Genomic DNA, 27,993 nt, shown 5'->3' with positions numbered 1-27,993 from the left:
CTCTGGTATGAATCCTTGCAGTCACGAAAGCTTCATATCTAGAACCCTCTGTACCCTCTGATCTGACATTACCGTCGCTTCGCGTTCAGCGGCCGGATGTGGCGTCAAGCGGGAAACGTTCGATGTGTCTGCGCGCGTGAGGGCTGGGGGCACAGGGGGCGGGGCGAAGGGTGGACAGGGGGCGGAGCTGTACAGGGGGCAGAAGGGCGGGGCAGCGGGGCGGGGCGGGGCGGGGCACGCGGGCGGTGGTGGCGGGGGGGTATGAAAAGCCGGCGGTGGGGGGGGGGCAGAAAAACCGGACGTGACGTCGCCGGCGTCCTTTCTCGCGTGACGTCACCGCGGTGACTCCTCTGCCCCGAGTCGGCGCGTCTCGCTGGGGCTCCGCGCGCACCACGATGGGCGGGCAGGGCGAGGAGTACGACTACCTCTTCAAAGGTGAGGCCTCGTGCCCTCCACGACGCAGACGCCGCGGGGGTGACACACACACGGGGGAGGGCGACGGCGCGAAGTGCGACCGGAGAGTGAGATGAAGGGATAGGAATGCGGAGAAGGAAGAGGGCGCTTCGTAGGCCGCCGCCGGGCAGTGAGTCAGAGGTGGTGGGTGGGGGGGGTCGGCCCGAGCGGGAGAGACCGGGAAGAAGTTGGCGGCCAGAGGGTGAGGAGGTGGCGGCGGCAGGGCCCGGGTGAGCGCCAAGGTGTAGAGCCGGGGGTGAGGGGTGAGGGCGGTGTTCGTTGTTGGGCGAGTGGTGAGGAGAGGGCCTGGAGGGGAGACGAGTGGCGGGCCAAGTGAGCGCCAAGGGTGAGGGCGGTGGGTGGGGGGTAAAGAGAGAGGCATGGAGTCGATGGCGAGTGGAGAGATGGGTGGTGAGACGGGCTAAGTGGGACATGGAAGCAGTGAGCGTGGTGGTGAATCGCGTGAGTTTGGGGTGATGGTCGGGGCGAGTGCTTCGAGTTGAAGATCGCGAGATCCAGAGAGACGCGCTCTGTCCGGGGTGATGGGTGATGGTTGGAGAGAGACAGCGGTGAGGGGAGTGCCCGCGTTGATGGATGAAGGCTGTGTTTAGGTAAGGGGAGGGCATTTATTTAGTGAGGGTTAGCAGCGATGTCAGCCTATGGGGGGGATGAGCTGAGGGGTTGGGGTGACGAGAAAGGGGCTATGGGGGTGAGGCGTGTAGTTGAGGATTAGTGGGGAGGGTAAGATCTGAGGGCTGGTGAAAGGAGATGACTGCGGGTTGATGGTGAGGTCTGGTTAAAGGGTGACGAGTGGTTGAGGCCTTGTATTAGGATGAGGATACTGATCATTAAAGATTGATTAGGGGATATATAAGTGTGGGAAACAGATGCGATGAGTGTTTGAGGAGAGGGATTGGGGATCAGTGGTGAGGGAGAGATGGGGGGTGAAGAGTTAAGAATGTGGGTAAGTGGTGAAAGTTAAGTGTGGGTTATGGCTAAGCTGATGTTAAAGCTTAGGATTGGTGGTGAGTGTTAAAAGTAACAGGAATGGATTAGAGGTGAGGGTTACTTTTGGGTTCGGGATTTGAGTTGTGTGTTTGTGGCAAGGCATATGGGTTAGGCTTGAGGTGTGAGGTTTAGGGGTTAAGGCTTTGTGTGTGGATTGTGAGTGAGGGTCGGGCAGATTGCTGTTTATGATACTTTTGATGAAGGCTGAACAAACACAATATCCCTACTCCATCAATTCTAGCATGCACACTCTGCCCTCATGCTCTAACTCATTCATCTTTATTGCCACGTAATATCTCACTAACCCGCCGACACTAACCTGAACTTAACTTACGAACTCATTCACTAATCGGTAAGCCCCAACATCTATCCACATAATAATTAACCCATTACACCCACCTCAAGCCTCGCCCAGTTTTGCCACTTTTGCAGAACAACAATAACTTGATTGTTTGGGCACATACGGCGCATTTTGTTTACCGTGCCGCATTCCCGAAAGCACCCTTGCAAAGAGTAACCCAGTTTAAAATAATTGCGGTCATAATCCGCCTCCTTCGGGGAGGGGCTTGTGGTCGGGTGGGTTGCGACGTGGTCAGGAATTTGGATGAACGTCGCCCCGTGCTCGAGTGCCGGGCCAGAGTGGCTCGAATGAGCTGCCGATTTTCTTGAAACCGCGGACCGATAAACTCCGCTCCCCCTGCCTTAGTCCAGCCTCACGGTGAATGTGCAAGCTCCTCCAGCCTGCTCGTCCAGTTTCTGACCAACCGATCTATGTTTTTTTTTCAACTAAAAGAGAATAATTGCGCCAGGGGTGTTTTTGTTTGTTGTAAAATTGTCCATAAAGAACCGGTTACATGAAAGTGACGGCACGAACGCAAACGGATTACGCAATGACATGGGCCAGGAAGGGGGGTGGATGGGTTTTCACATACCAATTTGGGCCCTAGAGGGGCCCTCCCTAACTTGTGTGATTGCGTGACCGCCACGTGTGATGAGCGAGGCGCGTGCTTATTCAATAAACCGCATCGTGCCGACGACGAGAACTACAAATTCATTTGCACGGAGTCGATATTCAATCACTCGAGTACGTTCGAATGTGCCGGTGCACACGCTCGGTCTCTGTTGCCGCCGGCGATTTGTCGCTGGGCAGTACTTCTCAACAACCAACTTCACTGTCATCCTTCACTGCTGTGTGTGTCTGTGTGTCTTGTCTTTTTTTACAAGTGAATAATTACGACTGTAATGTTCTCCGAGGAAAACTGTAATACACACACACAGTAAGTCATTATGTTTGTGCCACGTGTTTGTTTTAGGTCAGGCCATCTTTGTTCACATTATAATTTGCGTCCCCTTTGAGATTTGTCAAGTTTTGTGCCAATTCCCGAGATAAATTCTTCAAACTTAACGATTACACTTTCAAACCCTACCGAGGAGGCCGTCTTGGCATGTTCGCCACGGTTGTTGCGAATCATCCAACAACCTGCGCGGCACTGGCACCATCAAAACATCGGTGGTGCCTGCACATTTTTAAAGTGACCACCCCCCCTATAACGTCACTCTATCTCTCTCAAGAGGGAGAGACCCTTGCGGATCCAACTGCTTGAAACACACGGACACCCATCGTTTTCATTCCCGGACCACTCGTTGAAATGTTGGGAAAGCTCATGGCATCGGGGCTAAGTTGTGTGTCACCGAATACTTTGTTTTACCACGGTTTTTCATAGTTTGGTATGTACTGAAGAGCAGCCTGACCAGCAAGCTGCGGGTACTGTTGCCATGCCTTTTAATATGTGTTTTGTGCTATTTGGGGTGTTTGGAGCCTCGGCTGGCCTTGGCTGCCCAAACTCGCATTAGTACGATGGTGCATTCCTTACGGTGGGACATGGCTGTAGGTTTACAGTAAATATCGCCTCATGTTTGTCGTTACAAGGTCACGCCCCAAGGAAACGGTCACTCTCCAGAGAATGGCCACGATGAGCAGAACCTTCATCTGAAATTGTTATTGCGCGATATCGACTGTGTCCTATCAACAGCACCTTCCAGCGCAATGTAAATCTCAGTAATGGTTAAAATCATGGCAGCAATTTTGACGGAGTTGGAGACAAATCTCAATCTCACATGAGAATATACTTTGTTGGAACTCAGCCAAAAAGTGTTGTCAATGCAATTGACATCGACACTTCTTCAACGTGTTGCCCAGTTGTAGAATGAGTCACGGGGATTGAAGCGGCCTTTATTTTTATCCCCAACATCTCATGTTCTCATCTTGTCCGCATTCCGTTCCTAACCAACGTTGTCCCCGCTTGCAGTGGTGCTGATTGGAGACTCGGGCGTCGGCAAAAGCAACCTGCTTTCTCGCTTCACGCGCAATGAGTTCAACCTAGAGAGCAAGAGCACCATCGGCGTGGAGTTCGCCACGCGCAGCATCCAGGTGGACGGCAAGGTCATCAAGGCGCAGATCTGGGACACGGCCGGGCAGGAGCGCTACCGTGCCATCACCTCCGCGTAAGTGGTGCTCTGCTGCCGCGTTGTGGCGCTAACTTACTGTGCCAGCCCGTGAAGTGCAGAGCAAAGCCCGGTGCACGTTCGGGCTTTTATGTATGTAGGGCGCCTGGTATACGGGAGGTCGTGGGTTCGATTTTGACCCTGACGCATGGATATTTGGAGTTTGCATGTTCTCCCCATGGTCACGTGGATTTTTATCCAGGTCTTCCGGTTTTTCCCTCCATCGTTAGAAATATGCGTTTAGAGTGTTGGCTGCTACACATTTCCACGTGATAAGCCGCTGGGTTGAGCTATCATGTGTGGCCAGGTCACTTCTGAAGAAGAGCCACTATATAGCAACGGGGGCCTTACTTGATAAAATTAAAAAAGTTTGTTTCATATATATAGTTTTTAATAGTTTTATGTATGTTGTTTTGCACCATATGTAGCCAACCATACTAATCGGAGGTGTGGGGGAAGGACAACAAATTAAACACAAAAAGCAGTTTCATAAATTGTCGAGCTTTTGATAATCGTTTTCAGAATCGAATTATCATCAATGTTATCTATGGGCGCTCCACACTGCTGGATGAAGACCTGCTGTTGACACCCCAGGCTGCACTGGCTGCCCAAGGAGCGTAGGGTTGTTAAACTATTAGTCACGGAATCGATGATCAAATCCACTTACATTTTGGTTACTAATTAGCCGATCGGCAAGCACGAATATTCAAACCACACGCTCCGTTCCAGTGTGGATTGGTCGAGTGGCAGCCATCATAAGATGCCAGCAGCAAGCTTCTATCAGTCGCTGTGTGCTACAATCGAGCACACACAATATACGTACGGGGCTGAACTTATACCATAGAGATACTTTGATCTGTGCAGCAAACGGACAATATTTGATTCATTGTCTTCTTTTGCACGCGATTATCGCTCGCACAAAAAATGTAAAAGAACCCTTGTGCCGGTGGAGTGCATGTTCATCGCGAATGGCAATCACAGGGCGATGATCTCGGGAGAATTGCCTTGGCTTTTTGTTGTCCTGTGAAACTTTCCACATGTGTGCCCGGCCTTAAGGATGCTTCACCCAGTGCCTATATTTTAACATCACGGCTGGTCAAAGTAGAAACACAAACGTGTAACTAATGTATTCAAACACTGAGCAAAAGAAGTGTGTTTTAGTGTCATGTCACGGTCTTGAAAGTCAGTTATGCTTTTCCCCGTTAAAGAAAGGGCTTATTTTTTTAAGTAAAAGTATTTTTTGTTGAACATGGGGAGAGGCACTCCTTTCCTGTTTATGGCCTTGAGCCAGTGGTAAAAATTCCACATTCCTGTGGTGTAAGTAAATTGGAAGGACAACCATCATTGAATTCCCACGAAGGGCTCCTAATTTAACGATCCTGGAGCGATAAAAGACCTCGTCGACCTCCAATCAGTACTTGAGCTCGCAACTCTAAACACTGGGCTACTGAGCAACTGTGATGTTAACATTATAGTAGTTACAAAATGCCTATAACCAAATCATCTGGAAATCCACCCATCTCATAAAATCTTCCAAAGTTGTGCAGAATTGCGCTTGCATATTTCTCGGGATGTGTGACCACCGTAAAAACATGTTATCGTAGGACTGTGGGGCCATGTGGTGGGCAGTAGAGGGCAGTGTAGCAAGATCCATTGCTCTGTCCTTCCAACCCATACAGACCGACGGTATCATTAAACATTTCCCATTCCGATGACATACACGTATAGAGTTGGAAGTAAAGGGCATGCGGGAGGGCGTGTGGCACACTTTTGTGCCAGCTATCAGTGTGGTCATGTTTCTACAGTTCTTTGCGGTGAATAAAATGTCTTTTAAAAACGGCGGCACTATGCCTCTAAATAAAGTTAGCGATAACCAATGGCGCGTGTCGGAGATTCAGTGGTGAACGGGACATCCACCCTGCAACTTGCAGACCTCTCGGAAGGGTAAAGGGTTGAACAACCCGCACAACTCGCACGGCATGGGAAGGCTCTTATCCAGCAGTGGATTGACAAAAGGGCTGTGTACAATAAAAATCTGTAAATTCGTACAGATCGCTGAGTATTTTGCAATCCTGCAGACGACAAATCCTACATCGGTTCATTCCCATTTGTCCCCCTTGCCCGCTGTCAGGTACTACCGTGGTGCGTACGGTGCACTGCTGGTGTACGACATCGCAAAGCACCTGACGTACGAGAACGTGGAGCGCTGGCTCAAGGAGCTGCGCGACCACGCCGACAGCAACATCGTCATCATGCTCGTGGGCAACAAGAGCGACCTGCGGCACCTGCGCGCCGTCACCACCGATGAGGCCAAAGCCTTCGCAGGTGCCGCCTCGTACCGCCCTGTGCCACCGCGTTATGCCGCTGCCCCCACATCTCCGCGCCCAGCTCCACCTGTGGTCGTGCTCGGGGAACTATGCTTGCCCAGAAGCATTGCTTTCGCACGTAGACGCTCAATGCTCCGTGCCACAGTATTCCTTTGTATTTCATCAAGACCCGCTGGACTGTGCCATGAGCTTCGCCTACCAGCTTCTGTAGCATTAGGTTCGTTTATTTGGACTAATTGAGTTGAAACCATGAGGCCAAGGTTGGTTCAGCAGGTGGGGTGCGGTGGTCTTGTCAAGCTTGCAGTGCAGGAGCCGATTTCATTGCTGGGCGCGTTACCTATATGCTGCGATGTCTGAGAGAGAATTAAGTTGTTTTTCATTCATTGTGTGTGTGAACCAGTCACGCAATGGTTCATTCACAGCTTGATGAACCTGAAGCGAGGGATTCAATGCCACGTATGGAAAACATAAGTGGCAAATGTTACCTGAGACTCTCCTGCGCATACATAGGTTGACTCTACATTAAATGAGTACCTATTTCAGCGTGAATGTCAGCACTGGGGAGACACTCCCCACCCTCCTGTGTGCAATGCCATACTTAATAGGTGCTCATTAACATCACTTAAACCTCTACAGTCCATATGGCTACACGTGCAATCATTGTCTTTGTGTCCACAGAAAACCATGGGCTCTCTTTCATTGAGACGTCTGCGTTAGACTCAACGAATGTGGAAGGTGCTTTCATCACCATCCTAACAGGTAAGCGTTCGGGTAGGCATCATTGTCCAGCATATGTAGCCTGCACATATTGTGCAGCTGCACATATTGTGCAGCTGCACATATTGTGCAGCTACATATGCTGGATCTAAAATGCTCACGTTCACCATGACCTCAAACTAATGGGACTCGTATTGGCACTGCTCTGGATCCGACAGGCTCAAATTCGCCCTGACCACTCGCTGCCGATGGTGTAGCTGTTTTATGCAATGCTGTGCATAGCACGGTTTAAAAGTCATATTGGCAATACGCAAAGTTGAAATATGCGTTTATTTGCGTGTAGTTTATCGCTGGAAAATATATTTTAAATAAGCCATAGGTTAATGTAGACCTCCAACGGAAGGCTCTGTGTTCTCAGTGTGTCATTGTACTTGTATTCATGTTGAAATTCTTTCGCACTGCACATAGCCAACCATGCTAATTGGAGGTGCTTTGCTTATGTTTTTACTCGTTTGCTTATTTACACGTTATATTAACTTGGAGTACTATCCCACCCACCCGCAGAAATCTACCGCACAGTGTCACAGCACCACATACCGGACGGCGGTGGCTCGAGCGGAAACCTGGCACGCAGCAGCGAGGTAAAGCTCACGTACCCGGACAAGTCTCCCGACGCCGGCAAGACGTCGCGCCTGCCGTGCTGCCAGAACCTGTGAAGGCCGGAGCTCGGAGGGGCGGGGGTGGGTGGGTTGGGGGCGGGGGGGTAGAGGCCCCCAACGCCCCCCTCCCCCCCCCCAGCACGCACAGCGGCGCCGAACACATTTCACCAGTGAGCACGAGCGACTCTTGCCGGGAGATCGCGCGACGGATGCAGAGAAATTTTTTTAAATAAATAATTTAACACGATGGGTGGGGGGGTCTAACCGGCAGGTTTGGTTCCCAGAGTTGATTGAAGGTGAGCGTGAATGTGATATCAAGTGAGATGTGCAGCCAGACGGGACTGTGGGGGATATTTGGAGGCATTGGCTGGCTCTCACTACGCCTTGTCCACTTGTCTGTGCTTCACATTGCCCTGTTACTTTTTTTACTCCCACGAATGGGTTTCTTTTAGGCTATAGCAGCTATTATGTAAACATCAAAGTAAAAAAAAAATCTGTGTCGTGGGGTTGATAAATCTACACTACATGATGCACAGCTCATGTCTTTGAAGTAACTCGGAAAGTGAACCACATATCATCAATCAAAGATGATGCCTCGGAGAATTTCCATTGCCCCCTCACCTCTGGCGCTCGATGGCGACTGTCAAGCCGGCATTTTTACCCCCCGGGGCGTCGCTGTGAGCCCCGAGCTGCTCTGAGAGGTGGCCGCTGTGGCCCTCTGGCTGGGAGCAGCTGCCACCTTCTATCGTGGCCGCTGGGCTGGTAGCGGTGTGGCGGGTTTAGGAGAATCGGTGCGCATGGCGCGCGATCGGTGGTGCGGTGGCCGCCACAGTGCTCTTGATTTCATTTGTCTGGAGGCGGCAGATGAATCTGCTCAAATTAGCTAAAAGGTGAAACTAAATCTAACTACGTGAATAGGCTCTTTGAACAGAGTTGGAAAAAGTTATTGATTTTCTGGTCCGTTTTTTGTTGAATTTTTTTTCGGTTAAAAATTATATTGTAGTCTAGCTAATGTAAAGACACTGAAACTCTAAAATAGAAATATAACATACAATTATAAATCTCGCGCAAAATTTTGCATTGATCTGTTTGCGAGTGCTCGTCACCTGAAAAAAAAGTTTAAAAAACTACCATTGTGCCACTGATGACGCTTAGCAATGAAAACATGAAATACCGCACAACTTTAATGAGCCTGATGGTAATTTCAAGAGTGCACGCACTGTGACATCAAAAGCTGCATGCATTTTGAGCGCTGAATCTAAAAATGTATCCATCTGCTGTTATTACGGTGCCTGCAAGCCGTGTGCACGTGTAGTGGATGAGGTTCTGTGTGAGTGGAGAATTAACGTAACATCTTGGAGCATATCTTCTCTTTCCGCGATTTGTTAATCGTTAATGAGATTCACAATTACAGAGATTTGTGAGTGCGTGTACGCGCGTTTATTTAATTTCCACGCAGTTAAATAGTTTAATTGGGCAGCTTCTGTTCCTCTGCCGTGAAGTGTGGTTGGACAGCGCTGATTTCATCGTCTCCATCGTTTCACACACACGGCAATGGGCGTGCGGCATTCTGACGTGGCGGCGAAGCCCGGGCTCTTTCCCGAGCACTTCTCACTCCGACTGGTGGGAATGTGGAGGTCGTGAGAGGGCTGAGCTTCACTTCCACCTTAACCCTGTGCTCAAGTAAAGCACCCCACGATGGTGAAGTGCATGCAGGGGGGATGTCATGATAAAAGGGATGACTGAACACACTGGAGGCCTTGGTACGCTTTGCTTACGGCTGCGATGAGAAAACACTCCACCTTATCTCTCGGCCTTGCGTGACATTTTTGAGAGTTTTGGGCCTGATACAGATTGTCATAAATTCATGGGTTGGTGGCGAATGGTAAATCGTGAAAAATAAATACTGTATAAGTGGGTGCCAAAAATGATGCTGCAATGTTCATGTCGCCTGCGTGATTGGCCTTCCTTGTACCTTATCGTCTAAATGCCTTTATAAGAATAATCTTTATGTATATCAGTCTCTTTGCTCTTGGTTTGATACTCGGTGGAATCCAGCTCCACGACATGCACCTCCTCTTCCTCAACAAACGTTTCGTTTGTACACCAGTGGTGATTTGCGTTATTCTACGACCAGTGTAATAGGTGCCCTGTGGCGCTAACGTCGCGACAGTGATTGGGAAGCTCCTCGCTTGGCCATGAGCAGCTCTTTCTCACTCAAGGCCAGGTTCATGGTATGCGGCGGGGGAGCAGGGCCTCATCTTGAAGAAGCCTTTTGGAGGGAGAGTGGCGAGGTCAGCACCGTGGGCTTGGGATTGTGCTGGGCAGTGCCATTGACGTGGTTGTTCATGTACAGCTAAATTCACAATAGTGTCCTGTACAGTAAATCGTTTTGGGGAACTAAACGGTGTGTGTTTTATTTTGTCTTACACCCCCACACTTTGACATTGTTTGCATTTTTTTACAATCATGCCTGCATTTGGTCTGTTGGTTTTGTAGAAAAAAGAAAATATTTACGAATAGCAGTGGATGCACTGAGAACCTATTTTCGGAATTATAGACGCTGCAATGTGTTTGGTAAATTATAGTAAGGGTATGTCACTAAGGGCATGCATACAAATGCTGCCAGTAGGGACAGGAACCGTTCATCATATGGCTGGCAACACATTTCCTTTTTGGCTGCACTTTGAGAAAATTGGATGCACCAAATTGATTGGACATTCTGACTGTCGGACCAATTTTGGCAAATTCCTTTTGTTATGCCACAAATTCCTTTTGTTATGCCACAAATTCACTTTGACTTTGCCAGAGCTCTGAGCAAGCATGCGATGTCCAGTATATTTTCTGCAGGATGAAGACTGGCCATATTTGATCATTACTTTGCGTATACCATTTGGGTAAGGCGCAACTATATAAAGCCACGCTCGCAATAATTTAGTTATGAATATATACAGTCTGTTCCCTTTGCTAGACCACTGCTGGATGAAGGCCATTCGTCACCATGTCCAATTGGAAGTTGGCCATAGTTCACGTAAGTCAACACGTGTGTCAATAACGACCTGGAGGAAATGAAAGGTCAGGCATCCTTTGACAGGTTTTTCGAGCTGGTCGAAAGGGGTCAAGACTTGTTCAGATGTTACTCGCCACTTTGTGGCATGGAATCTAATTTGGGGGGAGGGGGTTTTCGAGATTCATAGCACAGTGCGCTCACCTCTGTAACACCACTCCGATCCCCTCGATATATATTTTGTCTTACCACACAGTTGGTATCAACGTAGGCAATATCAATTGACATCGTGCTTTGAAAATTATTGGTCTTTTTTATTGCCTTGGGGAAAATACGTAGTTTTTGTAGAGATAAAAAATTGCTTTAAATAAACCGATGACAATTTGTGTACTTTCAAATGTTATGATTACAAAACTGAACATCTTCAATCAAATTCTTGGTTCTTTCGGTAAAGTCGCGTAAGTAGAAAACATAAAAATAACATTAAAATAAAGATAAAAATTAATTGAAATAAAGGCAATAAACTAACGGCGTTTCGATCGCAACACAAGCAGCGGTCTTCATCAGGCGGAGAGAAAAGGGGGCAAGCCTCCAAATGTCGCTGCTTCTTCGGGTTCCAAAGTGAGTGGGCGTGGTAAAGAGGTGCGGCAGCAGCGCACTAATTCAGGAGCAAAACAAAGGGGGAGTTGGGGGGAGGTGAGCTTGTGCAGCACAAACAGCGTTAATGTCGCAGGGGGGAGGGGGTGGGGCAGAGATAGGGGGAGGGGGGCATTGCACCTCGCAACACCCATCCACACTGCTGACGGTAGAGGTTGACAAGAAAACACAAATCAAGTCATGACCCAAAGTGGTTGACATCTTTCCAATGATTGCTGAGTGTAATACCGTCGTCTCGGTTGAAATTGCGTCTGTGCCGGGCTGAGAGGGCTCGGGCACGCGATGCACCGTCATCGCATACACCCTCTGGGTGGGTGTAGTACCAGCCCTAGCAGGGCTTGGCGAGCGCTGGATAGCACGGGCACCACGCACAGCGTGTGGTGGGGGCTCCCACGAGGGGGAGCGGGAGAGTGTCAGCCCAAGGGCAGGGTTGCCCTGGGCCATGGCACTCTGGTTGACCCTGCAGACACGTGATCTAGAGTGTCCATAGAGAGGCCCCCAGGTAGGGGGACTCGGCAGTGATCACGTGTCCAGGGAGAGCTCTCGAGAAGGAGGTAGAAGGCTCCAGAAGGTGGGCGGGGCCAAGGGCGGAGCGACCCCGACCGTAGGGGGATATAAGGCGGGTCCCTGAGAGGGACCGGGGTCGCTGCATTCTACAAGCTGAAGCTCCACGTCCACCAGCTGAAGACCTACATCACAAGCTGGAAGCTCTACGTCTACAAGACAAACACGTGGCCACGGACCCGAGTCGGGACCCGACCCTTCGTAGCAGTAACTCCTCTGTATTGTGTAGTTAGCTGGGTGGTCACCACCCTAGGTTGTATCTGGTGAAGGGGCAGTTACCCCTTTGTGTTACGTGTTAAAAATAAATGTTGCCTCTAAAAAGAACAACGTCTGCGACTCAATTGGACTCGCTACATATGGATGGCTTCGTGAACGAATCTTTGTTGATAGCCAGTCAGCTTGTAAAGTACCATCGTCTTAGAGAAATCTATTTCATGTGAGCCAGCCGCATTAAAGTAATGATCAGCCACGGCAGAAGTATTGGTCCTGCCGTTTTTCAGATCTGCCTTATGTTCATGAACATGGTCCGAGACATGTCGTTTGGTTTCCCCAATGTAACTGCTGCCGCAGACACAGCTTAGTTTGTAGACGCCGGGATATTGCATGTCAGGAATCTTGTCCTTCACATGTGGAATCAGATCACGAATTTTGTGCACTGTGTTAAATCGGTCCTGGATCTTGTGTTTGTTCAAGATTTTGGAAATCTTTTTGGTTATCCCTGCTATGTAAGGTAAGGTGATGGTTTTGAATGGATCTTCAGATGGCTTCTTCCTCACTGTTGGGGTGATGGCTTTGTGGATTATGTAGTCGGAATATCCATTCTCCTTGAGAACCTGGTGTACATGTTTGAGTTCACTGGTCAGGTGTTCATGGTCGGAGATACATTGAGCTCGATGGTGTAGCGTTTGATGAGGGGATTCTTCTGGAATGGATGGTGGTGGGAATTAGGTTTTAGGTAGGCGTCAGTTTGGGTTACTTTCCTGTAGACAAGAGTGGCTCATTGAGCCATCTGGTCTCTTTTTACACGCTTTTATTTAACTCACTCTGTCTGTTGTCGTTGTTGTCGTCATATCCTCAAATTTTGTAACTCAATTTTAACCCACTTCCCAATGTGGTATCGACTGCAAACTTGGTATACTTATGTCATACTGATGACAATATTATATTATATCATTAAAAAAAATTTAAACCATCTTTTTTATTTTATGTTTCGCCTTGGGTCTAATTGTCCACGCTCAACTCACGTTGACTGTAAATCACCACGGTTCCTTACGTTATGGCAAGCCTCGGGGCCACTTCCTGGAGTCGTGGAGTTCTGCCATGACTCGTATGGTACATTTCATTAAAGCGTGTTTAAAAAAATATATTTTAAATATTACTTACTGATTAAGACATCCAAGAAGGGTAGCATGCCATCCTTTTCTACCTCCATGGTGAATTTGATTGCTGGGTGTATGGAATTGATGATTTTGAGGAATTGTTCCGGAGCCGGTCGGCCATGTGGCCAGATGACAAACGTGTCATGCACGTACCTCTTCCACAAGGACGGGCGTAGAGTGGATGCCTGGATGGCGTCCGTCTCAAATTTTTCCACGAAAATATTGGCTACAACCGGAGATAATGGAAAACCCATTGGGGTACCTTCAGTTTGTTTGTAGAATGTTCCATTCCAAGTGAAGTATATTGGTGAGGCAGTGTCTCACCAGGGCTGGTACATCAGCATTCAGTCCTTGTTGGACCAAATCTTCAATGATTGCAATGGTATCGGGCACATGAACTTTGGTGAACAGAGAAACTACATCGAAACTAACGAGCAAATCACCTGGGGACAGTGAGATGTATTTAATTGACGATACCAGGTGAGCTATTGCACCTTCATTTTAGTCGGTATGCAGATATGTGACAATCGTGTAGGAGCCTCATTCTAATTTTGCTTGTTTACCTCGGAAACCCTTGCCGGGCCCCAAGGCTTTAAGGAGAGTTGCAGTTGGCCAGGCCTTTTACGATGTCTACAGACAAGTGTCTCCCTTCAGATGTCATGCATAATGTTTTATGTTTACAATCCCACCGCACACACGTGGTCACCTCTTCTGTCCATCTCGGTCCCCACAATTTTCTTCCTCCAATGCAAGCTCATTCACACGAAGTCTAACCCCCAACAACACAGTCTTGCATTCAGTCATGGGTTCATTAAACATTCACCTCCACTTATCAAACAACCCCGTCTATCTTACGTGGCCTTTGATATTTCGGTCACTTTAACAAACTATTTGTTAATTCTCAAAGTCTGTCTGTCTGAGTCGGTCGCCTCCACAAGCCAGTGGGACAAAACCTTTGCGAACGCGGGCTGCGTGCACGTTTTGCCATAATCTCCTTTAACAAAATAGCACCATGATCAGTGTTTCTCTTTCCTGACATTGCAGCCATTGAAACCCAACTTATCACTCATTCATGTGTGAGTCGTCTACTATTGTGTAGAATGTGTTTATATGTGAAAAAGCATATCCAGTACAATACTCATTGTAAAATAAAAATCCATGTGGTATTGCAGAGCATTGTGGGTAGTTACAAAAAAAGTCCTCCAGTTGTCTCCAGATTCAAAATATACTTGGATGAATCAACTTCTGGACTTTTTTTTAACCAATATGCCACTTTTGAAACAAAAAATAACCAGTTTCAGACGTTTGGGTTTCAAAGCATGACCGCAGACCCAACGTGTCTTAAATGGTCCATTATTGTCCGTTCTTATCACAGTACAATGCTGCCCATTGATACATTTGGTCTCCGTTTTTAATATGCTGCCAGTTGCATCTTTACATAGAGCACGAATGCGTTTGAATTATTCTAGACTCGATACTGCAATGTTATAGTATTTTCAAAAGTTTTTTTTGTTTACATAATTAATACAAACGAGGGTTGAGCGTTTTTAGGCACATGTAATTACGTGTGTGTATATACTAAACAGGGTTGAGTTAACGTACGTAAGGGCGCTATGGTGGCGAGATGTTAACTCCCACGCCTGGTCGTCGGTTCTATCCCAACCCCTGCTGTTTATTAGGAGTTTGCATGTTTCTCTCTCCGTGGTCGCGTGGATTTTTCTCCGGGTCCTGCGGTTTTCCCCTCCACGTTTATCATCAACATCACGCGTCTAGAGTCTTTGCCTTCAATAAGTTTCCACATGAGAAACCATCTTCGGTGAGCTATCATTTGTGATCGCCAGCTCAGTGGGCCTTGCCTGGGAAATAGTTTAAGTGTCCCTTTGCTTAAGTTGACATGACATTTTTAAAATATTTAATTCATAATTACGTTCGTCAATTATAACCATTGATTTTAAATATTTACATATCTCTTTCCGCCACCCCTGTTATCCTCAGCAACTAATTTCCGCGAAATAAAATCCCCTATTACCTGCAGATGACTACAAATCGCGGATAATCGCGCGATCTGATACTGGTGCCCCCATATCACCGCGGATACGAGGATTTCACACTACTGGCCTTAAACAAAGTACACACGAGGCGACGTTTCTGACAATGGCCCTTCACAGCACAGGGCCAGAGAGGTGGTAGAGTGACGTTATGAGGTTATCGGCTAATGTGGTGGGGCAGCAGAGAAGTGAGAGGGGGATGAAGCCAAATCCATTGTTGTACTGTGCTTCTATGCTTCCAACTGAACCCTCACCGAGCAGCGTGTTGACAAGGGGGGGGGGGGCTGCTGACAAGGGGGGGGGGGCTGCTGACAAGGGGGGGGGGCTGTTGACAAGGGGGGGGGGCTGCTGACAAGGGGGGGGCTGTTGACAAGGGGGGGGGGGCTTTTGACAAGGGGGGGGCTGCTGACAAGGGGAGGGGCTGTTGACAAGGGGGTGGGGGGCTTTTGACAAGGGGGGGGGGCTGCTGATAGGGGGGGGGCTGTTGACAAGGGGGGGGGGCTGTTGACAAGGGGGGGGGGCTGCTCACAGGGGGGGGGGGTGACACGCGTCCACACTCTGCGTGGACGCGTCTCGGTGTGGTCGGTGCGCGGGGAGCGGTGGTGTCGTGGTTAGCGCTGCGCTACCAACTCGCACCCCCCCCCCCTGCAGTTCGATTCCCGCTCACGGCTAACACCGGCGACGATTGTCCGAACCGGTCGCGGGCCTCTCCTGGGTCGACTCAGCCTCAAATAAGTATCGGGCGCCGCGTGTGGTAAACATCGCCGCGTGGGGGAGACGAATGCGGCCCGGCGTGGTGTTGACCACCCGCGCCCCCCGCGTGCCGTGTCGGCCTTCGTATGCGTTCCTCGCCCCCACGGCACTTGCCCCCGAGGCTGCGCGGGGACCTTTGCCTTTGTCTCGGCGCGTGCCCGCGGCGCCCGAGAAGTGGCGGAGCGGTCCCTGAAACCCAAGAAACGTTGTCGAGACCCCCGCGCCACGTGACCGCGACACGGCGCTCCCATTGGCCGCGAGCTCGCGAGGTGAGCCCGGGCTGATCGCCGCCGCCGCCGCTGAGGAGGAGGAGGAACGCGGCCCCGGGGCTCCTGCGCGGCTCCCTCCGCCGCGGCTCCGTCTTCTCGCCCCTCCACCCCCCACCCCCCCGCACCATCGCCCCGTCGACTCCCGACCCGACGAGCTGCCGAGTCTCCGAGCCGCGAGCCCCCCCCCCCCCCGGGGCCTTGTCCGTGGCGCCTCCTCCTCCTCGCTCGCCTCGGACTCGCGCGCGCCGAGGCCGCAGAGGGGCGGGGGGCGACTTCAAGTTCAACTGCGAAGGCCGCGGAGCGCGCCGTGGTGGTCAGTGCCTCGTCGCCGTCTGTTCGCTCGCACGCCGCACACGCTGCCGCTGCTGAGATTATTATTGTTGTTGTCGGCGACTTTGCTCGTAGCCGTTGTCCGTAGAGAGCGAGAGACGGGACGAGGGGGGCGAGAGTCGTAGAGACAAAGTCGTCGTGAGCCGTGCGGCATCGCGGCTGGCGGTGGTCGCGCTGTGTAGTCGACGATGTGTGTGGTGGTGGTGTGTAGTCGACGATGTGTGTGGTGGTGGTGGTGTGTAGTCGACGATGTGTGTGGTGGTGTGTAGTCGACGATGTGTGTGGTGGTGGTGTGTTGTCGACGATGTGTGTGGTGGTGGTGGTGTGTAGTCGACGATGTGTGTGGTGGTGGTGTGTAGTCGACGATGTGTGTGGTGGTGGTGTGTAGTCGACGATGTGTGTGGTGGTGTGTAGTCGACGATGTGTGTGGTGGTGGTGTGTTGTCGACGATGTGTGTGGTGGTGGTGGTGTGTAGTCGACGATGTGTGTGGTGGTGGTGTGTAGTCGACGATGTGTGGTGGTGGTGGTGTGTAGTCGACGATGTGTGTGGTGGTGGTGTGTAGTCGACGATGTGTGTGGTGGTGGTGTGTAGTCGACGATGTGTGTGGTGGTGTGTAGTCGACGATGTGTGTGGTGGTGGTGTGTAGTCGACGATGTATGTGGTGGTGGTGGTGTGTAGTCGACGATGTGTGTGGTGGTGGTGGTGTGTAGTCGACGATGTGTCTGGTGGTGTGTAGTCGACGATGTGTGTGGTGGTGGTGGTGTGTAGTCGACGATGTGTGTGGTGGTGGTGGTGGTGTGTAGTCGACGATGTGTGTGGTGGTGGTGGTGTGTAGTCGACGATGTGTGTGGTGGTGGTGTGTAGTCAACGATGTGTGTGGTGGTGGTGTGTAGTCGACGATGTGTGTGGTGGTGGTGTGTAGTCGACGATGTGCGTGGTGGTGGTGGTGGTGTGTAGTCGACGATGTGTGTGGTGGTGGTGGTGTGTAGTCGACGATGTGTGTGGTGGTGGTGGTGTGTAGTCGACGATGTGTGTGGTAGTGGTGGTGTGTAGTCGACGATGTGTGTGGTGGTGGTGGTGTGTAGTCGACGATGTGTGGTGGTGGTGGTGGTGTGTAGTCGACGATGTGTGTGGTGGTGGTGTGTAGTCGACGATGTGTGTGGTGGTGGTGTGTAGTCGACGATGTGTGTGGTGGTGGTGTGTAGTCGACGATGTGTGTGGTGGTGGTGGTGTGCGACCGTGTGCGTGTTCACGCAGCGCTCGCGAATGGAGTGACGGAAGGCGGCGGCCCCGCTACGACCTCTCATGTCTGCGGCGGACGGCAAGCGGCCGCCGCGCAGTCTCGGGGAGGGACCCAGCAGGTAGGTCACTCGGGGTCACTCGGGGTCACCGTCGGCCCGACTCGGCCGTCCAGAGCCACTCGGTGGCAAGCCACAGACGAAGACTCGGGGCCGGGGACCACTCCGCTACGACCGGGACACCCGTGACTGCCCGGAAGCACCCTGGGCCAAACAAAGGCATCCATGGCTATTGGGGACCTACTCGGGCTACCCAGGGTCACACATGCTCACTTTCTTCCGTCTAGGGCCACTGAAAGTGGGACCCCTGGGGTTGAAATGCCTTGGGGCCAGTGGTCATGTCCAGCGTCGGAGACGCGGTATAAACAATGAATGTTCGGTGGTGGTGGCTCGTGACTCCAGTTTAAGGAAGTCACAAGATAGCATCTCAGAGGTGGCTACGTGGTGGCCCAGAATAATACTACCGTGTCGGAGCACAGAGTTATGACGGCGGAAATCCTTAATATCAGGGCAGCCACCTGATTAAAAGGGTTATCGAGCCTAACGGCTTCATGGCCTCGTCATAATCGCCAATAGCCGCACAAGGCATTACATTCGTTTTTTCCCCACTTAATTCACACATTTTAAGGTTTGAGGACTAAACATTGCCCAAACATCGTTGCCATGTCACACAACTACTATATCACAGGGCCAATGAGAAGTTACAACACCGAGCGTAGTCAAAAGGCATTTGAACGGATATCGTAAGTAGTTTTGCGTTATCGTTTGGAAGTAGTTCTGTAACATAGTGTGATGCATTGCATTATGCAGTAGTTACAAGTAAAGATGTAGTTTCATCACATTGTCAATAACGTAATTAGAATATAATAATACAATTATAATTTGTGCCCCTTGTCGGCCATGGAGGTATTTTGACCTGACTTAACTACACTGGTTACTCCGAAGTTGCCGTTTCCAGGTAATGAATAAAGGTGGATCGATTGATGAGTGTAATGTGCAGATAACATAATTCACCAGGGCTGGGTTCCCATCAAACCACTTCTTAGCTGCATGGACTGGATTTGCGTGTCTGCTAGAAAAAAAATGCAGGTGAAGTCACTGGCAGTGCATTCCAGTTATATATCCCACCTTCACGATTCATCTGAGACTGCAAAACCTGAGGTGGCCTTTGGTGCCTCTTTAACTTGGAGCTGCTATGCTCGCAGTGCACATTGCCAATGCACAGATGGAGACTTACGTCAGATTATTTGATTTCGGCACATTATCCAATCACTGTGAATATGATAATATAATTTGACTTAAGAGAAATTGTGTAGTTGTACCTCTTGTGTATTCCATACAAATGCACGTTTGAATTTGTGGTCAAATTGCAATTGTTACCCTAGGGTGGAATGCGCAATTATAAATTTTAATTATTATGATGTAAAAAGTAGGTCGGGTAGGACGTCACTCGAAGGGATGATGGTGATGGCCAATTCTAGTGATGGACTGGCAGCCAAAAAAAGAGGAAGACTCCCAAGATAAACTATGCGGTCAATTAGTGGTCAGGAGCGAGATGGGTTTTACTGTCGCAGAACGGTGAGGCATGTCGACAATTCCGCAGTGGATAGGCGCTGGTTAATTATGAAATATCTTCTCATCCCAGCGTGGCGAGTGTGGAGAGTCCCTTCTGCCGGATCTGCCACGAGGCGGGCTCGGCCGAGGAGCTGCTGTCTCCGTGCGAGTGCATGGGCACGCTTGGCTGGGTGCACCGCGCCTGTCTCGAGCGCTGGCTCGCCGCCTCAAACACCAGCTACTGCGAGCTCTGCCACTTCCAGTTCCTGGTGGAGCGCACACCACAGCCTTTCTCACAGGTGGCCGGCCTTGTTGGTCTCCTCCCTCACCACGAACCGCCAACCTCACCCACCCCCACTTGCGCTTGCGACAGCCCCCGCACCCTCCCAGCGGACCCGGTGTCATTTAGAATCAGCATCACGCGTTGAGAGTATTTGGCTGCTGTAAATTTCCGCATGATAAGCTGCTTTGTTAAACTATCGTTTGTTGCCAGGTCTCTTCTGAAAAAGAGCTCTATGGCTCAGTTGGCCTTACCTGGTAAAATAAGAATATCTTAGTTTAGTAGCTCTCCTGCGTAGGCATTCATGGTACTCCTGTGTAGCTCTTTGAAGTATTTTCGGGTTGTACCACGGGTTGTTTCTGATGTTTCACTTCACGCGCTGGGGGGGCTTCTTCCATGTGGTTGCAAAACGTAGGACAGCATGCTAAATAACACACGATACAACCTGAAAACACATCGGGGAGCTATTTGGCGTGCAGGGGGCACAACTGCACAGGGGTCCGCGTGGCATTGCTGTGCAAGCTCTTTATCGCTGTTCAAATTCTCTGATTCATCCATTAAAACTGATTGTTATGCTCATAATAAATGTCACATTTTATACATAAGAATCAATCATTCATGCAAATGTTACTGAGACAAATACAACACCAAATTAAAAGGCAGTGCTAATAGGACAAAAAAAAATCGATTCTTGAATTGAACTGGCGTATCTTTCAAAACTCATTCAGTCGCAAATACGATTTATAGTTTTACGTCTACAGGCTTGTGTGACTTTTATTCGCTTGAACACTGCACCTGGGCGTTGCTGCACACCTGGGTGTTGCTGCCATTGAATTGTCGACGCTTGTTCCTGCTGTTTTGCCGACGCTGTGGCTTGCGCGCACGCGTCCTGACAGTGGTTGCGGCGGCCGAGCCCCAAGCAGGAGCGACGCACGCTGCTCAGCGACACGCTGTGCTTCCTCTTCATCTCGCCGCTCGCCGGCGTCTCGGGCTGGCTGTGCCTACGCGGCGCTGCCGACCATATCGAGTCTGGCAGCCGGAGTCGCCTGGAGGCTGCCGGCCTCATTGGCCTCACCGTCGCCCTCCTCACCATCTACCTCTTCTGGACAGCTGTGAGTTTGCATGATCCATCATCACGAGCCATGGGTAGATAGCCCGTAGGTGTCCACTGCACGTCGTCATTTGTTTCCACTTTCCTCTATCTTGTGCCCATGACGAATCAATTAACTTGTCCCTATTTTATAATTATATTTTTTTGAAACACAGAGCACGGCACTTTTAAAATTCAGTACGACTTTAAATACGTCGCAAGTATTTGCCTAATTTTCAAGGGTCAGTCTTAGTTTATCAGCAGACTTTATCCTGGTCAACCGTGCATCTGAGTGAGTACAATCAGTTGAAGAAAAAACATCAGAGCTTGAAAACATTCTTTAGCTTAAGCACATTTTATGGTGTCTCTATTTTTTTGTGGTCGGCTACAAATGAGGCAAGACAAATTAGCTCCTTACTTCAGCGCTTAACCTTGTTTTATAGCGTAGGAGCCTGGATTGGTGACAAACGTCTTGGCACTGACACAGGTGTCCAACTATCCTCCTAAGTTACCATCCTCTAAGTTACCATCCTCCTAAGTTACCATTGCTGAGCAACAATCCCAAGGGCCCAAAAAGTCCAAGCAGCCGGCAACAAATGGCATTATTGACAGTGTAATAGGTACGTGTTGATGTTTCTTGATTTCAGCAAAGCTGTAAAAACTTTGGAAAAGAGGAAATCTCAGAGTCGAGCAGTATGAAGAGCACATCCAGTAATACCCAGATTTACGTCTCCCCATTTTCCATTACTGAGCAAATATGTCATCACTTTATTAGTAACACCGCTACCTGATTTGTGTCGCCTCAACCCACGCTTACATCACTGACGGCATCATCCGTCTGTTCTCGTATCTATCACCTCTCAGCCTTCGCCGCCACCTACCCTGTAAATCGCTTTGATTTATGTGGTTTGATATTCGTCGTCGCACCTTTTAGGAACGCATCCCCAACGTAAACCGGGGTATTGCCGTATATGGTCGCCATGAGGTGAGGGACCTGGTGTTACGACCATAGGTGCCGTCGGATTTACCCATTTCGCTGTGGCCCTCCCCACCCAGGTCTCCGTACGCTATCACATCCGGCTGTACCAGGAGTGGCGGAAGACACACCACCGCGTGAAGCTGCTCACGCCCCGGCCGCCCGGGCCTCCGGCCTCTCTCAACCCGCTCCTGGGCCCTCCACACCCCGCCAAGCGCCCGTCCTCCTCCGACACGGTCGTGTGACCCCCGCGGTGGCTCTCCGCCGTTCGGCCATGCCAACGCCCCCCTACCCCCCACCCCTCCCCCGGGCGTCTGACCCAGCCGACACGTCCGGGCATATGACTCCACTTGCACACCCCGTGTAACCTTCACCGCGAGATGTGGCCACGTGAGCCAGCCGATGCATCCGGTTAACGTGACTTCCATTGATGCTCGGGTCGTGCGACGCGACCGAAGCAGCCCGGTCGCGTGATCTCCCTGCCACGAGCAGGTGTGTTACGCCTGGATGCGTGCCCCCGTTGGTGGCACTTGGCCATTTGACGCTGCTGTCCACAACCAGCCATGTGACCAGGGCTCGCGTGTCGATGCTTCCAGCCATGTGACTTCACCTCTGCAACTTGGCCGCGTCACCACTGACATTTTGCTCCCAGCCAACGCAGCAAGGGCAGCTCGTTGGCAAAGCATTTTACTGAGGAGTAACTTTACCCGTTGACCCTGTGACGGCTGCATCCCAGGATCTCCAGACAAACTTATATGGTACAGCTGCGTTTGTGTTTCCCCCCTCACAGAAATATTAAATTGCTTAGTTAACTTTGTTGAATTTACCTGTGACAGGTGTGGCTCTTGTGGGGCACAACAGGCATGTAAATTGGGTGGGTGAAATGCCCAGTGGCAAACAGCTTTGGAATGGCAGTCATGAACGCTGGTGATGGTCAAATCCCACCTTGAGTTCTCTAGCCATTTCCAATCCTCTTGTGCCCAGGTACTGCCACACTTGGGTGTTGTGCGATGCATCGCCACGTGTTGGTGTGCACAACCGCGCACTTAAAACGTTTGGGGAATACGATCCTTGGGACAGAATCAGAACATTAGTGCACGCTTGTTTTGTAGTTACAAGTTGCATCGAGAGTTGTGGCAAAGCCAAATGTATACCGCTTGCACATTCGCTGCGCACGGGCTTGTGACGTGTGGTTATTCCACCATCTGTCGTTGGGTGGGGCAGTTAGGTGCTAAGTGATAGGCGGTGAGACCAACGGGGCGGTGTGCAATAACCAGTGATGGAGCAATGATCACACTCGTTGCATTAGGTCCTCTCTACCAAATGGGCGTGCATTGAAGCGGTTCATGAGTTGATCAACACAGCCACACTAGGGGGGATTTGCTTAAGGGATCCAAACGTTTACATATGAAAACGAAGCATGAAATATGTACAAACATGTGAGCACTTGTATGCCCCATGGGTCAAAACTGCACACTTTCCTCAATTGCCCATTCAGATCGTAATTCGCAGATGTAATGAATTCGCTGCATGGCTACGTCCATCTCGTGGGTAGGCGACGGGTGCTCCCGCTCTAGGTGCTGCCGTATATCATTATTCATGGCCCCTACTTGGCGGCTGACACCAGCTGACTGGACGCTCACGGGATGCCGGGGGCGTTGTGTCCGTGCTCGGGCCACATCGCAGGCGTGAGTTCCCTATCACCGGGAGGAAGGTCGGGTCTGTGTCAAACTCGGACCAAGCAAGAACGGCTCCTATGTATCTTTAATATCTGTGTTTCGGGGCTGCAGTGCTTAGTTGAATGGCACTGGGTGAAACTCAGCTTGTGTTACTTATCAGATAATATGGAACACTTCCCCACCCGAAGAGATTTTCAAAATGAGGTTCTTCATGAAGGTTATTTTAGGACTGTCCAATGTACGTTCGATCTGCAGTGTTGTGATGACTACGTTTGTGAGTGACACGGCATGCTGTTCACAGAGCCACTCTAGCACCTCATTGTCAGAACATTTATAAGAATTGCCCTTTTTAAAATCGACTATAACTTATAAATTTTGTAAAGTGAAAAAACACCCAAACGAGAGAATGAGGCTGATGTTGACTTATTCATCACAAATGTTGAATTGATCAGGAAGCTAAAGCATTCCTCTCCCTGTCAGGAGAACAAACTCGAGTTAAGACCAGACATGGCCCCCAACTCCTAATACCCACACAAGTCACGTGCTTGAATTACAAGTACAGCGGCTTGGCCACCTTCATGGAAATACAAATATATTTGATCACAAGTTAATCTCTCCACTGTAGGCTTTAACTAGCAGTAAAATATATGATCTCCAATTCACTTTTGAAAGTAAAAAGAAAATCAGTCCAGTGAGCTCATCACATGGGAATTCGGTGCGTGCTCATGCGGTGCTTGTTGAGCAGATTCGAATGGCGAGGTTCGTTGTGCAATAGCGGTCACCTCCTGAGATCGCATGGCTTCGCAATGGAGGTGGTGCCGATGTGTGGAAACGGAGACCTTCTTGTCCATCGACGGGCAGCTGCTGAGGCTAGAGAGAGGCCCGCCGGGACTCGTGAAGTCTTGTTCATATGTATCATAACTTTATCACGAAAACAGTAAATACGTAAATAGCAAGTGTGCAGCCTGAAGCTCGCGTGCTCAAGGGTCACGCACTTGATGCCAGTGTGTTTATTGTGATGACAAAAGCGCGCCATGAAGACTTTTCGGACACATTGTATAGAAGGCTCAGAGGTATACGGGTTGGTACAATTGCATGAAGGTAATCGGAATCGTTTGGACTGTGCCACTGCTACTACTGGGAGGAGGGAACACATTATTTTATTTACAGTAATTTATGCTCTCTTTTGTTGTCAACATTGGTGCTGCTGCTTCATGTATATAAGCTGAAATGAATGGAACAGATCTGGTACGTGTGTGAGCAGCACTTGGTGGAGTTGGATCGGTCTCTGACCTGTTTGGTCCATTCCTGCATTAGGACAGACCACGTCGTCACAAGCATTTTCCACTGGCCTGGCGTGAAACCCGCGTGGGTGTTTCGCAGATAATGCTTTTGCAGTGTGGATGATGTACCTAAGGGTTTGCTGTGATTGTGTTCCTTATTTACCTCGTGTTTACAGTTTAAGTTGAATTCCTGTCTTGATGTATTTTGTAAAGTGGTCGAGTGTGGCTATCCCTGAACTTTATCTTAAATCAAATGCCCTCTCACCGACCAAGAGAATCGAGCTGCCGGTGTTGAAATGGGCACGTGTTAAAGTGTCTGTACTTTGAGTGTTCATGCATCCACAAAGTGCGTTGAGTGAACATGGGACGAGTTTGACGTTATCCTCGTACCCCTTTGATGAAGGGGTTTGCGTTCGTGGTCACAGGGTGATGGATGCAGAGTTTGTGGTGTGGTTTGTTCTGCCCGATTTGAAAATGTTCAATTCTAGACTTGGCTGTTGTTATAAAAAAAAAGAAAATTGTAACAAGTCATTTGTGTTTGAATGGTTCTGTATAAATGAGTTATTGCTGTACAACGCTCTCAATAAAAGTGTGTATATGCTTGCAAAGTTCAGAGATTCCTGTGCAGTTGTGACTTATACATAATATGAAGCTTCCACTGGCAGTTCGGCTCAGTGTTCTCGCAGTACGGGTGGTTTTCCGCTGGCGATTCACTGCTGAGCCAGGAGCAAGCGGCACTGCACTGGAACCTCACCAAACATCTGAATTTGGCTTGGGCCACACTGCGCGGGGTGGTGCTAATGACGCGTTGATTGCGTGTGACGCCATCACAGCCTGAGCAAGATGGACAGCCTGGCGGCCAGAGGAAGAATACAAACTTAATTTGGAGCTTTTGTGACTTCAGGAATTATTCTTTGGATCTTTCGGTAAAGTCACGTATAAAGATAAAATAATAAATTAAATTAAATACTAGCATACGACGTTTCGATTGCAACACAAGCAATCATCAGGTATAAATTTCAATAGAAACACAAATCTAGTATACTTAGAAATGTAATGTAATACAACAGTCGGATAACATAACAGTCAACACCCTATCTGGTTGATTACGTTCTTCCTGAGAATGCTAAATTTGAGAGAGAGATTAAACACAGAACCAGAAACATAGACAGACATATAAGCAGACAGATATCACAGGGATACATAGAGAGAGAGAGCAAACATAGGCACAAAGAGAAACTACGCCTCTGTGTCGAGGCCTTAAATAGAGAAGGGGGGGGGCGGGGAGAGAGGGAGGGGTTAGAGAAATTTGCATGTCCATGAGTGGAAACGGTGAGTGGCAAGGTGTAAAAAGCTTGAGAGAGGGGGCAGGGGCGGAGAGAGAGGGGTTAGAGAAATTAGCATGTCAATGAGTAGCACGAAGAGTGGTACGGTACGAAAGCTTGAAAAAATTAGGAGGCAGGGAGAGAGACACACTAAATTAACTAACCTAGCAAAAATTTCGAAATGTAATGCAATGCAACACAGAGGGTCGGTCAACACACAATTAATTTACCAATCTTTGGAAGAACGTAATCAACCAGGCTATGCGTTAATTGTGTGTTGACCGACCCTCTGTGTTGCATTGCATTACATTTCGAAATTTTTGCTAGGTTAGTTAATTTAGTGTGTCTCTCTCCCTGCCTCCTAATTTTTTCAAGCTTTCGTACCGTACCACTCATCGTGCTACTCATTGACATGCTAATTTCTCTAACCCCTCCCTCTCTCCCCGCCCCCGCCCCCCCTTTCTCTATTTAAGGCCTCGACACAGAGGCGTAGTTTCTCTTTGTGCCTATGTTTGCTCTCTCTCTATGTATCTCTGTGATATCTGTCTGCTTATAAGAGGAAGAATACGTTCGTGTGAGCGTTCGTTTCTGTGAACGTGTTGCCACATCATCTACATTCGCCTTGACGTCACATACATAAGGAAGTTACGGGAGCTATGCACTTTTAAATTTTATAGAAGGAAGCACTGAGCCGAACTTCCAGCGGCAATAATATGAATTCCTGCAGTCACGAAAGCTTTAAGTCAAGATGAAAACTAATTTCTTTGGAAATGCTTTTTGTGTTTAGTTTTTTGTCCTTCCCCGCACCTCCGATTAGTACGGTTGTCTACGTACGTTGCCAAAGAAGTTCAACATACACATCGTGTGTGACGTCAGCATGCACGGCTGGGTTAAGCAGTGGAAAAACAAACTCTCACCTGACTTGCCACAGTTCGGATGTGCCAATGGTGGTACGTATAAATGTTATATTCTGTATTCGGTCAGCGCATCAGCCTTCCAGCATCAATAAAACATTGACAAATTGTTATGGGGAGATGCCTCGGCCCCTGCCATGCAAATGTCGAATTTCTACCCCCTGGCTCAGGGCCATGAACTGAGGTGAGCAACGCACGGAGCTCGTTTGAGAAGTGAGATACTTTGACCTGACTTACATTTCCAAATAACTCAGACATCGCATCACTTTAACACATTCCTGCGGAGGGAGCTGGTAGGAACGTTGGGTTGCTCGGTCAATGGCCAGGGTCAACGGCGGCGTGGTGTATTCCGCAAATATGGCCAACTGTGAGGGCGGGCACAAGCCGGTGTGAGTAGGTTAAACGTTGAATTTGATAAGGGCACCACGGGGTGACCAGCCCCTCCCCACCCAGCCCCCCCCACCCAGCCCCACCCTCCCCACCCAGCCCCTCCCCACCCTCCCCACCCAGCCCCTCCCCACCCTCCTCTCTCCACCCAGCCCCACCCCTCCCATTTTTGGATTTACGACGGACAGACGGACACAATAATCCCCTGTGGGCTGGTGTAACCAGGAGGTTCCTACCAGTAAAACGGTGTACAATGTATGTTTGTCATTGTGAAGGTGAATATTAATTTGGGACAGTGGGTGGGGAACCTTCTTTCCCGAGTGAGGGCTCAGACCTCTGCTGTGTTGCACTGAGCTGTCTAGATCTTTTCCAGAAGTGATTTGGCCGCAAATAATAGCCCAACGAAGTGGCTTATTTGTAAATGTATTGTCGCCAAATACTCTAAACACGTGTTGAGTCTGTAACTATTTTTTATTTTACCAGGTGAGCTATATTGCTTTTTGAATCCTTTATATTAAGTTCACTGGCTT

General features: G+C 49.5%; 2 protein-coding genes across 2 annotated transcripts; both read left to right on the top strand.

Moving 5' to 3' along the window:
* Positions 1-307: 307 nt before the first annotated feature.
* LOC144731620 (ras-related protein Rab-11A-like) lies at positions 308-10,074 on the top strand. The gene is made up of 5 exons (XM_078612809.1): positions 308-435; positions 3,771-3,966; positions 6,098-6,291; positions 6,972-7,052; positions 7,575-10,074. The coding sequence occupies exons 1-5, from the start codon at positions 396-398 to the stop codon at positions 7,724-7,726; spliced, it is 663 nt and encodes a 220-aa protein (XP_078468935.1). The 5' UTR covers positions 308-395; the 3' UTR covers positions 7,727-10,074.
* A 6,231-nt stretch (positions 10,075-16,305) lies between these two features.
* Positions 16,306-25,448, top strand: LOC144731619 (E3 ubiquitin-protein ligase MARCHF3-like). Its single transcript, XM_078612808.1, has 5 exons — positions 16,306-16,659; positions 17,935-18,038; positions 19,621-19,828; positions 20,706-20,921; positions 21,956-25,448. The coding sequence occupies exons 2-5, from the start codon at positions 17,983-17,985 to the stop codon at positions 22,118-22,120; spliced, it is 645 nt and encodes a 214-aa protein (XP_078468934.1). The 5' UTR covers positions 16,306-16,659; positions 17,935-17,982; the 3' UTR covers positions 22,121-25,448.
* Positions 25,449-27,993: the final 2,545 nt, after the last annotated feature.

This window comes from Lampetra planeri, chromosome 39 (genome assembly GCF_965212315.1).
Source record: "Lampetra planeri chromosome 39, kcLamPlan1.2.h2, whole genome shotgun sequence".
NCBI lineage: Eukaryota > Metazoa > Chordata > Hyperoartia > Petromyzontiformes > Petromyzontidae > Lampetra > Lampetra planeri.
Note: the sequence above shows the minus strand (reverse complement) of the source record. Positions and strands in the feature narration are given on the sequence as shown.

Excerpts from the sequence above, each read along its gene's own strand:
- LOC144731620 (XM_078612809.1), top strand. The coding sequence starts at position 396 with ATGGGCGGGCAGGGCGAGGAGTACGACTACCTCTTCAAAG. Across the intron at positions 3,967-6,097 it reads TACCGTGCCATCACCTCCGC|GTACTACCGTGGTGCGTACG; the intron begins GTAAGTGGTGCT and ends GCCCGCTGTCAG. Across the intron at positions 7,053-7,574 it reads TTTCATCACCATCCTAACAG|AAATCTACCGCACAGTGTCA; the intron begins GTAAGCGTTCGG and ends ACCCACCCGCAG.
- LOC144731619 (XM_078612808.1), top strand. The coding sequence starts at position 17,983 with ATGTCTGCGGCGGACGGCAAGCGGCCGCCGCGCAGTCTCGGGGAGGGA. Across the intron at positions 18,039-19,620 it reads CTCGGGGAGGGACCCAGCAG|CGTGGCGAGTGTGGAGAGTC; the intron begins GTAGGTCACTCG and ends TTCTCATCCCAG. Across the intron at positions 19,829-20,705 it reads CACCACAGCCTTTCTCACAG|TGGTTGCGGCGGCCGAGCCC; the intron begins GTGGCCGGCCTT and ends GCGTCCTGACAG.